Source organism: Oncorhynchus tshawytscha, linkage group LG13, assembly GCF_018296145.1.
Source record: "Oncorhynchus tshawytscha isolate Ot180627B linkage group LG13, Otsh_v2.0, whole genome shotgun sequence".
NCBI classification, from domain to species: Eukaryota; Metazoa; Chordata; class Actinopteri; order Salmoniformes; family Salmonidae; genus Oncorhynchus; species Oncorhynchus tshawytscha.
In genome coordinates this window covers 61,240,163-61,255,637 of record NC_056441.1, presented here as the reverse complement: position 1 = coordinate 61,255,637, position 15,475 = coordinate 61,240,163, and the positions used below count along the sequence as shown (strand labels likewise).

The 15,475-nt window shown below is 45.1% G+C and overlaps 1 protein-coding gene across 1 annotated transcript in view; it reads left to right on the top strand.

Annotated features, from left to right (window-relative positions):
- LOC112266105 (neurobeachin a) overlaps nucleotides 1-15,475 on the top strand; it is a 255,505-nt gene that overhangs the window by 52,959 nt on the left and 187,071 nt on the right. Inside the window, exons 29-31 of the mRNA XM_042296092.1 lie at nucleotides 1,252-1,378; nucleotides 8,040-8,167; nucleotides 10,674-10,735. Of these exons, the coding sequence (XP_042152026.1) occupies nucleotides 1,252-1,378; nucleotides 8,040-8,167; nucleotides 10,674-10,735 (317 nt within the window). The remainder of the gene's footprint in view (nucleotides 1-1,251; nucleotides 1,379-8,039; nucleotides 8,168-10,673; nucleotides 10,736-15,475) is intronic.

Sequence of the window (15,475 nt, the reverse complement as noted above, 5' to 3'; positions counted from 1 at the left end):
CTATCTCTCTCAACCTCCCTCCTTCTCTCTCACCCCCTATTTCTCCCACTCTCTTTTTCTCTCTCCCTCATTCCCTCAGACTCTTTCACAAGTTATGTTCTGTTCTGGAGATGTTCTTTGGCAACTTGACCCATGAACTCAAGGACATGCATGTGATACCTGGAACGATGATGGATGGAAAACATCTTAATCGTAATCATATTAAACATGTAACCCAATATTGGACTGAGTGATAATAACTCATTAAATGATTAACAATAAATTCTACAGATACACCGCTTAAGAACAACCAATTATAGTGAATTGGACATTAGACATTCATATACTTACAATGGTCCGAGGCGGATGTCATTCCTATAGGTCGTCCCTGTAACTGAAACAGACCTTGGGTAGATAATATACAGCATAGTCGTATACTGTATATTTCTATACTTGGGTATATAATGGAGTTGAATACTGTATAGTTGTATACTAGGGTATACAATATAGTTGTATACTGTACAGTGTATGCTGTACTGTGTAGTTGTATGGTATATAATGGAGTTGTATAGTGTATATTTCTATAGTTTGGTATATAATTTAGTTGTATACTGTACTGTATAGTTGTATACTTGGGTATATAATATAGTTGTATATTTGTATACTTGGGTGTATAATGGAGTTAGTTATATACTGTATACACTACCGGTCAAAAGTTTTAGAACACCTAATCATTCTTTATTTTGACTATTTCCTACATTGTAGAATAATAATGAAGACATCAAAACTATGAAATAACACATATGGAATCATGTAGAAACCAAAAAAGTGATTTTAGATTCTTCAAAGGAGCCACCCTTTGCCTTGATGACAGCTTTGCACACTCTTGGCATTCTCTCAACCAGCTTCATGAGGTAGTCACCTGGAATGCCTTTCAATTAACAAGGTGTGCCCTGTTAAAAGTTAATTTGTGAAATGTATTTCCTTCTTAATGTGTTTGAACACTTTTTTGGTTACTACATGATTTCATATGTGTTATTTCATAGTTTTGATGTCCTCACTATTATTCTACAATGTAGAAAATAGTAAAAATAAAGAAAAACCCCTGAAAGAGTAGGTGTTCTAAAACTTTGGACCGGTATTGTATTTCTATACTCAGGTATATAATGGAGTTAGTGTATAGTTGTATACTTGGTTACATAATAGAGTTGTATACTTCTGCTCCCATACTTCTCCCAGTGTGACGTTGGTTGGTGTGTTTGTTCCCTGCAGGAGCTACAGACTCGGCCTCCTCTTCCTCCACCTCCTCCTCATCCTTCGTCAACGGGGCCACCAGTAAGAACCTGCCCGCTGTCCAGCCGGTGGCGCCCATGCCTGAAGACACAGTGGAAAACATGAGGTAGGGTCAGCGTGTGACAGTACTGTGTGTGTGTAGTAGGCGGATTATGCATTTCAGTGCTGCAGACATATTCACCATATATCACCTGGAGCCACTGAACAGTGCATGTCTTTCTCTATCAGCATGTAACCACTGCCTGTGGTGTTGTGTGAATGGTAATTCAGAGAAAATGTTGTGTGTGTGTGTGTGTAGTGTTAAGGTGTGTGTGGATGCTGTTGTGACCTTGACTCCTCATCCCCACCTCCTGTAAGTGTTTGTGACAGACATCTCTAGTGCTGCAGAGAGCCTGAGTACATCTCTCTCTGTCTCCCAGTCCCACTGCCTCAACACATACTCACAAACAAACACACATTCACACACACATTCTCACTCTCTCTCCCTCCTGTCCCCCTCTAAAGGAATTGCAAATCAGTTGCCATGGCAGTAACCAACATCACTTACCGTAACTGTGGAGTCAATGATGGAAGTGGCAAGTTGCAGAGCTGTATGTGTGTGTGTGTCTCACATGGTTGCAGAGATGTGTGTGATCATACCGAACTCTCATTTCAGTCCAGTCAGACGGACATGTAGCTTGTTGAATAGACAATAGACATATGGCCTCTGGTCAGAAGTAGTGCACTATAAAAGGAATAGGGTGCCATTTGGGACTCAGTCCTAGTGACTGCTGCAATCTCTGTGTATTTCAGTGCGTTGCTCTGTGAGGTGGACCAGGATCTGAGAGTCTTTAGTTGGTCCCTGCCGGGGGGCCACACAGAGACAGAGACAGAGATGGCCCCCAGAGGTGCAGGCCAGTGTCATAGGCAAGCACTGTTTAACATCACTCACACAGGTGTCACTGTCTCACTGATGCACTCATCCCTTCACCTTCGTATTCTTCCCAGGAGGCCAAGGGGCAGAACACACTCTGCTGCTATTCCCTCCTAGGCCAATCCTCTCTCTCTCTCTCTCTCGCTCTTTTTTCTCTCTTGCTCTCTCTCTCGCTTTTTGTCGGTCTGTCTGTCTCTGTATGTTTCTATGCTGGTGGACGGGCTACAGGCTCACGGCAGTATGTCTCTGCTTTTAGATGCTTCCTGTAGGTTGCATGCCCCCTCCTTCCCAGTCTGTAGATGGATACTACTAGACACTAAGCTGTAGAGGTCTTCTCGGGTCCAAAATGTTGGACCTGGACCCGAACGGACCCGAGAACAATCAGACCCGGACATGAACAGACCCAATCATTTTTTAAAGCAGGACCCGGACCCGGAACACAAACCTGAATTGACCCGACAACCCGACCTATACCCAACCTGTACCCTAATGGGTCCTTGTCTAGACCAGACCTGATTTGGACCTGAGTGACACAAAAAATATGTTTATCAACCAAGTTGCTCTTCTGGTTAACAAATAGGTCTTCATATGTTGGCTAGGCCTTCTATAAGTCAATAAATTCACCTTATTAGAGTAAAATAAATATGCTATGGCCATGGTCGGGTCCATTTGTGTCCACTAGGGTTTATCAGCTGTAATTACATAGACCCGACACCTGATGACAATAAAACTGGACCCAACCCAGAGGGAAAAGTTGACATTTTGGACCCGCTCAGGTCCCGGGTCGGGTCTTGTGTATTCGGGTTTGGTTGGACTCGTGAAGAACTTTTACTAGGCTGTGTGACACTATCTGGGCTCTAAACGGTGACACCGACACCAGTGCAACTAAAAGAAAATCCACCAAAAAATGCAATACCTAACAATATTTAGCTGCAACACTCATCTCAACACTGCTCAAACAAGACAGGCTGCCACCTGCCACTGCTTTCTTCGAGTTCTAGGGCCACACACACAGTTCCTCTATTCTATTTATTCTCTCAGTATGCTTCTCAATTCTCAATTCATGCACTATTCTTCATGAACAAGAACGATGCTACGTTCCATGTAGCTTCTTAATATAAATCCACATTTTTCCTATTTTCCAATTAGTTTGTGAATATTGCTCTTTGCAGAACTTGAGTTAGTTAGTCTAAGGAAGCTGGCATGTGTCTAAAATAATGCTAATCATTAATGCTACTCGCTAACTAGCTAGCTAAACGCTATTTAGCTAAATGCACTAGCTAGGGCAAAGCAAATGTTAGCTCTAATACAGGTTGCTAGCAGTGGTGTAGATCAGCATGTTGTTTGTCTAAATGCAACATCTATTCAAATGTGATTAGATTCCCCTGAGAAACACTGGCCAACATTTTGGTTCCTAGCCTATCATAACTCCTACGTGGCTTTTTCATTTGTTGTCATTCCAAACAACACCAACCATAGAATTAGAATAATCATTGTATTTCTATGATTCCAACAGTGCTGTGTTCCAACAGTTCACCCAAGTGTTGTGATATATTTTCTTAATTAAGAGCACTAGTGCTACCAATGAAATGGTTTACTTTCGAGCCCTTAACTTAGTGTTCTGCTAGGGGGCGCTCCTATTGGCCGGGGACTTTAACCTCTCTGGGATATGTGGGACGCTAGCATCCCACCTGGCCAAAAGCCAGTGAAAATGCAGAGCGCCAAATTCAAATAAATTACTATAAAAAGCTAAACTTTCATGAAATCACACATGTAAGATACCAAATAAAAAATAAAAAGGCTTTTCGGCGAAAGCAAACGATGCTATTATCTAGCACCTCAGTAAACAAAGAGAGAAAACATATTTCAACCCTGCAGGCGCGACACAAAACGCAGAAATAAAAATATAAATCATGCCTTACCTTTGACGAGCTTCTTTTGTTGGCACTACAATATGTCCCATAAACATCACAAATGGTCCTTTTGTTCGATGAATTCTGTCAATATATATCCAAAATGTCTATTTATTTGGCGATTTTGATCCAGAAAAACACCGGTTCCAACTTGCTCAACGTGACTACAAAATATCTCAAAAGTTAGCTGTAAACTTTGCCAAAACATTTCAAACTACTTTTGTAATACAACTTTAGGTATTTTTTTCAAGTAAAGAATCGATAAAATTGAAGACTGGATGATCTGTGTTCAATACAGGAAGAAAACAAACTGACGCTACCTTTCTGGTCACATGCCTCGAACACTTGAAGTGACCCTCGTTTTGAACAGGGCTACTTCTTCATTACACAAAGGAAAAACCTCAACCAATTTGTAAAGACTGGTGACATCCAGTGGAAGCGGTAGGAACTGCAAGAAGGTCCCTTAGAAATCTGGATTCCCATGAAAACATTGAAAAGAGAGTGACCTCAAAAAAAAAATCTGAATGGTTTTTCCTCTGTGTTTCGCCTGCTACATAAGTAGCTGACATGTTTCAAACCGTTTTAGAAACGTCAGAGTGTTTTCTATCCAAATCGACTAATAATATGCATATCTTAACTTCTGGGGATGAGTAGCAGGTAGTTGAATTTGGGCATGCATTTCATCCGGATGTGAAAATACTGCCCCCTGTCACCAAGAAGTTAATGCAGGCAAACTTAAATCAGTTTTGCCTAATTTCTATCAGCATATTAAATGTGCAACCAGAGGGAAACAATTATAGATGACCTTTACTCCACACACAGAGACGTGTACAAAGCTCTCCCTTGCCCTCCATTTGGCAAATCTGACCTGCTTACAAGCAAAAATTAAAGCAGGAAGCACCAGTGACTCGTTCTATAATAAAGTGGTCAGATGAAGCAGATGCTAAGCTACAGGACTGTCTTGCTAGCACAGACTTGAATATGTTCCGGGATTTTTCCGATGGCATTGAGGAGTACACCACATCAGTCACTGGGTTTATCATTAAGTGCATCAAGGATGTTGCCCCCACAGTGACTACCCCAACCAGAAACCATGGATTACAGGCAACATTCACACTGAGCTAAAGGGTAGAGCTGCTGCTTTCAAGGAGCTTATAAGAAATACTGCTATGCCCTCCGACGAACCATCAAACAGGAAAAGCGTCAATACAGGACTAAGATTGAATCGTACTACACCGGCTCCAACGCTCGTCGGATGTGGCAGGGCTTGCAAACTATTACAGACTACAAAGGGAAGCACAGCCGAGAGCTGCCCACTGACACGAGCCTAAGGTACCAGACGAGCTAAATAACTTCTACGCTCGCTTCGAGGCAAGTAACAATGAAACATGCATGAGAGAATCAGTTGTTCCAGACGACTGTGTGATCACGCTCTCCACAGCCGATTTGAGTAAGACCCTTTAAACAGGTCAACATTCACAAATCCGCAGGGCCAGACAGATTACCAGGACGTGTACTCCCGAGCATGCGCTGACCAACTGGCAAATGTCTTCACTGACATTTTCAACCTCTGACATTTCCAACCTCTGACTGAGTGTGTAATACCGATATGTTTCAAGCAGACCACCATAGTCCCTGTGCCCAAGGACACTAAGGTAACCTGCCTAAATGACTACTGACCCGTAGCACTCACATCTGTAGCCATGAAATGTTTTGGAAGGCTGGTCATGGCTCACATCAACACCATTATCCCAGAAACCCTAGACCCACTCCAATTTGCATACCACACCAACAGATCCACAGATGATGCAATCTCTATTGCACTCCACACTGCCCTTTCACACCTGGACAAAAGGATCACCTATGTGAGAATGCTGTTCATTGACTACAGCTCAGCGTTCAACACCATTGTGCCCTCATTGCTCATCACTAAGCTACGGATCCTGGGACTAAACACCTCCCACTGCAACTGGATCCTGGATTTCCAGACGGGCCGCCCCCCAGGTGGTGAGGGTAGGTAACATCACATCCGCCACGCTGATCCTCAACACGGGGGCCCCTCTGGTATGCGTAATCAGCCCCATCCTGTACTCCCTGTTCACTCATGACTGCACGGCCAGTCACAACTCCAACACCATCATTAAGTTTGCCAATGAAACAACAGTGGTAGGCCTGATCACCGACAACGATTAAACAGCCTATAGGGAGGTGGTCAGGGTCCTGACCGTATGGTGCAGGACAACAACCTCTCCCTCAACGTGATCAAGACAAAAGAGATGATTGTGGACTCGACACCGATGCCCCCACACATTGACTCTGTACCGATACCCCATGTATATAAACTCAGCCCCCCAAAAAAGTCATTTTTTCAGGACCCTGTCTTTCAAAGATAATTCACAGATCTTCAATTGTAAAGGGTTTAAACACTGTTTCCCATGCTTGTTCAATGAACCATAAACAATTAATGAACATGCAGCTGTGGAACGGTCGTTAAGACACGAACAGCTTACAGACGGTAAGCAATTAAGGTCACAGTTATGGAAACTTAGGACACTAAAGAGGCCGTTCTACTGACTCTGAAAAACACCAAAAGAAATATGCCCAGGGTCCCTGCTCATCTGTGTGAACGGGCCTTACGCATGCTGCAAGGAGGCATGAGGACTGCAGATGTGGCCAGGGCAATAAATTGCAATATCTGTACTGTGAGACATCTAAGAGCTACAGGGAGCTACAGGGAGCCAGGACGGACAGCTGATTGACCTCACAGTAGCAGACCACATGTAACAACACCTGCACAGGATCGGTACATCTGAACATCACACCTGTGGGACAGGTACAGCATGGCAACAACAACTGCCCGAGTTACACCAGGAATGCACAATCCCTCCATCAGTGCTCAGACTGTCTGCAATAGGCTGAGAGACTGAGGGCTTGTAGGCCTGTTGTACAGCAGGTCCTCACCAGACATCACCGGCAACAACGTTGCCTATGGGCACAAACCCATCGTCGTTGGACCAGACAGGACTGGCAAAAAGTGCTCTTCACTGATGAGTCGCGGTTTTGTCTCACCAGGGGTGATGGCCGGATTCGCCTTTACTGTCGAAGGAGTGAGCGTTACGATTTGAGCGGGATCGATTTGGAGGTGGAGGGTCCGTCATGTTCTGGGGCGGTGTGTCACAGCATCATATACTGAGCTTGTTGTTATTGCGGGCAATCTCAAAGTTGTGTGTTACAGGGAAGACATCCTCCTTCCTCCTGTGGTACCCTTCCTACAGGCTTATCCTGACAATACCCTCCAGCATGACAATGCCACCAGCCATACTGCTCGTTCTGTGTGTGATTTCCTGCAAGACAGGAATGTCAGTGTTCTGCCATGGCCAGCGAAGGGCCCGGATCTCAATCCCATTGAGCACGTCTGGGACCTGTTGGATCGGAGGGTGAGGGCTAGGGCCATTCCCCCCAGAAAAGTCTGCGAACTTGCAGGTGCCTTGGTGGAAGAGTGGGGTAACATCTCACAGCAAGAACTGGCAAATCTGGTGCAGTCCATGAGGAGGAGATGCACTGCAGTACTTAATGCAGCTAGTGGCCACACCAGATACTGACTGTTACTTTTGATTTTGACACCTCCTTTGTTCAGGGACACATTATACTGTTTCTGTTAGTCACATGTCTGTGGGCTTGTAAGTTAGCATTTCACTGTAAGGTCTTTTACACCTGATGTATTCGGCGCATGTGACAAATAGCATTTGATTTGATTTGAAAGGATGTTCTAACTCTCATGTACTAACCCAGGTGGAGGGCTCTACTCTGCTCTGCTCACAGCTCAACCCTAGTCAACCTTATTCTCATCTGTTTGCTGTTGTCTTTCTCCTCTCTCTCTCTTCGACTCTGTCATCCTCTCTCTCTCTCTCTCTCTCTCTCCCTGCTCTGTTGTCACACAGTATCACTACTAAGTTGGAGCGTGCGCTGGAGAAGGTGGCCCCCCTGCTCAGGGAGATCTTTGTGGACTTTGCACCGTTCCTCTCTAGGACCCTGTTGGGAAGCCATGGTCAGGAGCTGCTCATAGAAGGTATAGGTGTTGTATAGTGTCTCTGTGTGTCCTACTGTCTATCCCTCAGTATGTCTGTCTTCTCCTGTCCCTCTGTCTGTCCACTGGCTGCTGTGTCACTGCTGGATGTCTAGTTATGTAGCCCGAGAGGGCTACCACACACACACACACACACACATATGCACTCACATATGCACTCACACAGGCACACACACACACACACAGGCACACACACACACACAGGCACACACACACACACAGGCATACACACACAGGCATACACAGGCACACACACACAGGCGCACACACACACACAGGCGCACACACACACACACACAGGCACACACACACACAGGCGCACACACACACACACACACAGGCACGCACACACACACACAGGCACACACACACACAGGCACACACACACACAGGCACACACACACACAGGCACACACACACACAGGCACACACACACACAGACACACACACAGGCACACACAGGATAAACAATTAATGGAGAGTTGAAAGGTGTGAATGTTGTCTGATCCCTTCACTCTGCCTCTCTGTCAGAACGCTGGCTAAGCTGACAGATACACACACCTGGCATGCTGAGCACAGACTGTGTACAAACCAGGCAAACACAACACACTTCATCAACACAATAGAGCCAGTATTCATAAAGCATACCATAGTACAAATGCTGGGATCGGGTCTGGGAGCAGTTTTACCTTATAGTTCATTATGAATAATATTACATGGACAGTAGAGACCTGATCCTAGATCAGCACTCCTACTTTGAGATGCTTTGCCCAGACTTTTACCAAGGAAAAGTGGCTGTTTTTCCTGAATCAGGGCCCTGGTGGAAAGTCTCTCCATTTAGTAGTAATTACCAGCCATACATCATTCAAATTATCCGGGGTCACGCCCCAAGTGCCCCCTCACCCACCCCTCTCTCCTCTCCTTCTCTCCTCATCACCCCTCGTCTCCCCCTCTCTAGACATGTTGTCAGTGTGGTAATCATGCCCAGACATCCTGGCCTGGCCCCTGGCCCATGATACACTTGGAGTTGAGAGGGAGGCCCCTGGGCGAACAGAGCTGTCGTTGTGATGGCCTTCCCTCTCTCCTCTCCTTCCCCCTTCCCTCTCTCCTCTCCTTCCCCCTTCCCTCTCTCCTCTCTCCTCTCCTTCCCCCTTCCCTCTCTCCTCTCTCCTCTCCTTCCCCCTTCCCTCTCTCCTCTCTCCTCTCCTTCCCCCTTCCCTCTCTCCTCTCCTCTCCTTCCCCCTTCCCTCTCTCCTCTCCTCTCCTTCCCCCTTCCCTCTCTCCTCTCCTCTCCTTCCCCCTTCCCTCTCTCCTCTCCTCTCCTTCCCCCTTCCCTCTCTCCTCTCTCCTCTCCTTCCCCCTTCCCTCTCTCCTCTCCTCTCCTTCCCCCTTCCCTCTCTCCTCTCCTCTCCTTCCCCCTTCCCTCTCTCCTCTCCTCTCCTTCCCCCTTCCTACCTCTCCTTTCTCTGCCTTTCCACTCCTTCCTCCCCCTACCAGTACACTGCGCCACAATGCCACATTCACCCCAGTGATTTAACTCTGCCCTGCACACAGGAAAGGCATGGTCAGAGGGGTAGAGCCTGTTTAAATAGAACACATATAGTTTGTGTACCACTGTACGGCCAGGGTCCATGGTCATTAGGCCAGCATACCAGAGTATGGCCGGGGCGCTAGGGGCCAGGGTCACCCTACCACCTGACCCCCTGTGTCAGAGAGAGCGGAGTGATGGGAGAACTGGTCATTGCAGTCACAAGAGGTCAGCTGTGGTGAAATGTAGCTGTGTGTGTGTGTGTGTGTGTGTGTAATAGGTGATATCTGTAGCTGTCTGTGAACTAGAGAGGGTCAGGTAACATCCCCTGTTTACAACAGTCTTAGAGGCTCAGACTGTTTCAGTGCTGTGCAAGATTCACATTATACAACAGTACACTTTGTCTCCATCCCAAATAGCACCCTATTTCCTATGTAGTGCACTCCATAGGTCTCTTGTCAACATGAATTCAATATAGAGGGAATAGGGTGCCATTTGTTACACACACTTTGTCTCTATCTCAGTGGTTTGTAGGCAGCTATATTGTTTTATTATTGTAACATGTAAGGTCATTTCCCATTTCCAATCCTGGCAGCTCTTTCTTTGCATCAACGGTAAAACGGAAGAGATGTTTGACATGCATGAGATGGTCTCTGTCTGTGTGTTTATAAATATGTTGACATCTCATCTCTGGTTGTTGACTCATGCTGTCAATCACACTGACTGACATCTTCATGCAACCATGCCAACGGGTCTTGGCCCCACCAACCTATAATGAGTCGTCCAGAGTGTCTTCTTCTCTGGTAATGAGTACAATGTTAGCCCCTCCCACCTGTCAATGGAGAGGTTTCGCAGTGACTTATATGAAGGCGCTAGGAACTGTTGAGCCAAGTCAAACTGTCCTGTGTGTTGTATGACAACTCTGCTTCTAACCCGGTCTCGTCCTGTCTGCTCCACCAGGTTTGGTGTGTATGAAGTCCAGCACCTCCGTAGTAGAACTAGTCATGCTGCTCTGCTCTCAGGTGAGATTCTCTCTTTCTCCTCACACATCCCTCCTTTTCTCTCCCTCTCTGCTTCTTCCTTCCTCCCACATCCCTCTCTTCCCTCCACTGCCGCCGTTCTCTCGTCTCTACCTCTTCCTCCCTCCTTTCTCCTCTCCCTCTGGCCTCCTCTCCTTCCTGTGATGGACTCTGAAGACGAGGATGCTTCCAGCTCTAGTTCTCTGGGTCGTTCCACGAAAGGAGTCCCTTTTGCATCCCTTTGATATTTTAAATAGAGTTTTTGCACCAATATTCCATTTAGGAATGAAGTACCCTTTAATACAGACCACATTGAAAACTCAATAAATCAGATTTTTTTTATACTTGTTAAAGTGCCAAAATTCAAAAGATTTTAACCCACTGAACACCAATATTTCTCAACGTTTTCACATCATTCTAAAGCCCTAGTTATTTTGTTGCTTTGATAAATGAATTAAAGGTTAAAAAAAGTGGAGATCTGAGTCGGTTGAGCATAACACGTCAACCCTGCTAACCATAGATGACAGGCTACAAATATTTTAACAATTAAAAGAACATTGTGAAGCTTGCATTCAATTTCCCCTTCGTGTTGAACACAACAATTCTCCCTGTCACAAGGGGATTTATGGCTGATTTAAGATGAAATCGTCAGCCCTGTTACTTTATTTGGGACTAAATACAGTTTAAGTCGGAAGTTTACATACACTTAGGTTGGAGTCATTAAAACTTGTTTTTCAACCACTCCACACATTTCTTGAACAAACTATAATTTTGGCACGTCGGTTAGGACATCTACTTTGTGCATGACACAAGTCGTTTTTCCAACAATTGATTACAGACAGATTATTTCACTTATAATTCACTGTATTACAATTCCAGTGGGTCAGAAGTTTACATACACCAAGTTGACTGTGCCTTTATACAGCTTGGAAAATTCCAGAAAATGATGTCATGGATTTAGAAGCTTCTGATAGGCTAATTGACATCATTTGAGTCAATTGGGGGTGTACCTGTGGATATATTTCAAGGCCTACCTTCAAACTCAGTGCCGCTTTACTTGACATCATGGGAAAATCAAAAGAAATCAGCCAAGACCTCGGAAAAAGAATTGTACACCTCCACAAGTCTGATTCATCCTTGGGAGCAATTTCCAAATGCCTGAAGGTACCATGTTAATTTGTACAAACAATAGTACGCAAGTATAAACACCATCGGATCACGCAGCCGTCATACTGCTCAGGAAGGAGACGCGTTCTGTCTCCTTGAGATGAACGTACTTTGCGAAAAGTGCCAATCAATCCCATAACAACAGCAAAGGACCTTGTGAAGATACTGGAGGAAACAGGTACAAAAGTATCTATATCCACAGTTAAACAAGTCCTATATCGACATAACCTGAAAGGCCGCTCAGCAAGGAAGAAGCCACTGCTCCAAAACCGCCATTAAAAAGCCAGACTACGGTTTGCAACTGCACATGGGGACAAAGATCGTTCTTTTTGGAGAAATGTCCTCTGGTCTGATGAAACAAAAATAGATCTGTTTGGCCATTATGACCATCTTTATGTTTGGAGGAAAAGGGGGGAGGCTTGCAAGCCGAAGAACACCATCCCAACCATGAAGCACGGTGGTGGCAGCATCCTGTTGTGGTGATGCTTTGCTGCAGGAGGGACTGGTACACTTCACAAAATAGATGGCATCATGAGGATGGAAAATGATGTGGATATATTGAAGCAACATCTCAATACATCAGTCAGGAAGTTGAAGCTTGGTCGCAAACGGATCTTCCAAATGGACAATGACCTCAAGCATACTTCCCAAGTCGTGGCAAAATGGCTTAAGGACAACAAAGTCAAGGTATTGGAGTGGCCATCACAAAGCCCTGACCTCAATTCCATATAAAATGTATGGGCAGAACTGAAAAAGCATGTATGATCAAGGAGGCCTACAAACCTGACTCAGTTACACCAGCTCTGTCAGGAGGAATGGGCCCAAATTCATCCAACTTATTGTGGGAAGCTTGTGGAAGGCTACCCGAAACGTTTGACCCAAGTTAAACTATTTAAATGCAATGCTACCAAATACTAATTGAGTGTATGTAAACTTTTGACCCACTGGGAATGTAATGAAAGAAATAAAAGCTGAAATAAATCATTCTCACTACTATTATTCTGACATTTCACATTCTTAAAATAAAGTGGTGATCCTAACTGACCTAAAACAGGGAATTTTTACTAGGATTAAATGTCAGGAATTGAGAAAAATGAGTTTAAATGTATTTGGCTAAGGTGTATGTAAACTTCTGACTTCAACTGTAGGTATTTACTATAGTATTTAAAAAAAAAATTATCTCTTGAGATGGGAAAAAAATAATTCAATATAACATGTGTTCTTCATGATAATGTTAAAATTAGGTGAAATAAAAAAGTATAAAAAAATTCAGAAAGTTACAGTACCCAAAGGGACTAATTTCATGGAACACCCCTCTGTGATCAGTCCTCACCCCCACCCTGTCCCCTTACACCTCCCCGTCCCCTTATCTCCTCCCTGTCTCCTTACCACCTCCCTGTCTCCTTACCTCCTCCCTGTCTCCTTACCTCCTCCCTGTCTCCTTACCTCCTCCCTGTCTCTTTACCTCCTCCCTGTCTCTTTACCTCCTCCATGTCTCCTTACCACCTCCCCGTCCCCTTATCTCCTCCCCGTCCCCTTACCACATCGCTGTCTCCTTACCTCCTCCCTGTCTCCTTACCTCCTCCCTGTCCCCTTATATCCTCCTCATCCCCTTACTACCTCCCTGTTTCCTTACCTCCTCATCCCCTTACTACCTCCCTGTCTCCTTACCTCCTCCCTGTCTCCTTACCTCCTCCCTGTCTCCTTACCTCCTCCCTGTCTCTTTACCTCCTCCCTGTCTCCTTACCTCCTCCCTGTCTCCTTACCTTCTCCCTGTCCCCTTACCTCTTCCCTGTCCCCTTACCTCTTCCCTGTCCCCTTACCTCCTCCCTGTCCTCATTTCTCCTCCCTGTCCCCTTATCTCCTCCCTGTCCTCATTTCTCCTCCCTGTCCCCTTACTTCCTCCCTGTCCTCATTTCTCCTCCCTGTCCTCATTTCTCCTCCCTGTCCCCTTATCTCCTCCCTGTCCCCTTATCTCCTCCCTGTCCTCATTTCTCCTCCCTGTCCTCATTTCTCCTCCCTGTCCCCTTACCTCCTCCCTGTCCTCATATCTCCTCCCTGTCTCCTTACCTTCTCCCTGTCCCCTTACCTTCTCCCTGTCCCCTTACCTCCTCCCTGTCCCCTTACCTCCTCCCTGTCCCCTTATCTCCTCCCTGTCTCCTTACTCCTCCCTGTCCTCCTTACTCCTCCCTGTCCTCATTTCTCCTCCCTGTCCTCATTTCTCCTCCTTGTCCCCTTACCTCCTCCCTGTCCCCTTACCTCCTCCCTGTCTCTTTACCTCCTCCCTGTCTCTTTACCTCCTCCCTGTCTCTTTACCTCCTCCCTGTCCCCTTATCTCCTCCCTGTCTCCTTACCTCCTCCCTGTCTCCTTACCTCCTCCCTGTCCCCTGATCTCCTCCCTGTCCCCTGATCTCCTCCCTGTCCCCTGATCTCCTCCCTGTCCCCTTACCTCCTCCCTGTCCCCTGATCTCCTCCCTGTCCCCTTACCTCCTCCCTGTCCCCTTACCTCCTCCCTGTCCCCTTACCTCCTCCCTGTCCCCTTACCTCCTCCCTGTCCCCTTATCTCCTCCCTGTCCCCTTATCTCCTCCCTGTCCCCTTATCTCCTCCCTGTCCCCTTATCTCCTCCCTGTCCCCTTACCTCCTCCCTGTCCTCATAGTGGATCAGCTCCACCTCATGTGGGACTGATCACCTCCTCTAGTTAAGCCCAATGATGTATATTGTCTTCAGAAAGTATTCATATCCCTTGACTTATTCCACATTTTGTTTTGTTCTAACCTGAATTCAAAATCCATTAAATCGATTATTTTTCTCACCCATCTACAGACAATACCCCATAATGACAAAGTGAGAAAAAAAATGAAATTGTATATTTTAATTTACACAAGTATTCATAACCCCTGAATCAATCATTTTTAGAAGCACTTTTTCAGCATTTACAGCTGTGAGTATTTTGGGGGTAAGTCTAAGACCTTTGCACACCTGGATGGTACAATATTTGCCCATTATTATTTTTTAAATTTTTCAATCTCTATCAAGTAGATTTTTGATCATTGCTAGACAGACATTTTCAAGTCTTGCCATAGATTTTCAAGTCTAGGATTTTGCCTATGCTTATAGCTGTATTCTGTTTGTTTTTATTTTAAAAGACTCCATAGTCCTTGCCAATGTCAAGTATACCCATAACATGATGCAAACACCACCACGCTTGAAAATAGCAAGAGTGGTACTCAGTAATGTGTTGTGTTGGATTTGCCACACACATAACACTTTGTATTCAGAACAAATTGTTCATTTCTTTGCAAAAACCTTTTGCAATATTACTTAAGGATGTTTTGGAATATTATTATTCTGTACAGGCTTCCTTCAATTCACTCTATAATTTAGGTTAGTATTGTGGAGTAACTACAATGTTGTTGATCCATCCTCAGTTTTCTCAAATTACAACCATTAAACTCTAACTTTTTATAATTTTTTTAAAAATGTGGCAAAAACAAATGTAGACATTAATAAATGCATTTCTATAGCTTCCCAAATATTTTTACGACGTTGGGGGAGTGTCAAGACATCATCCTCT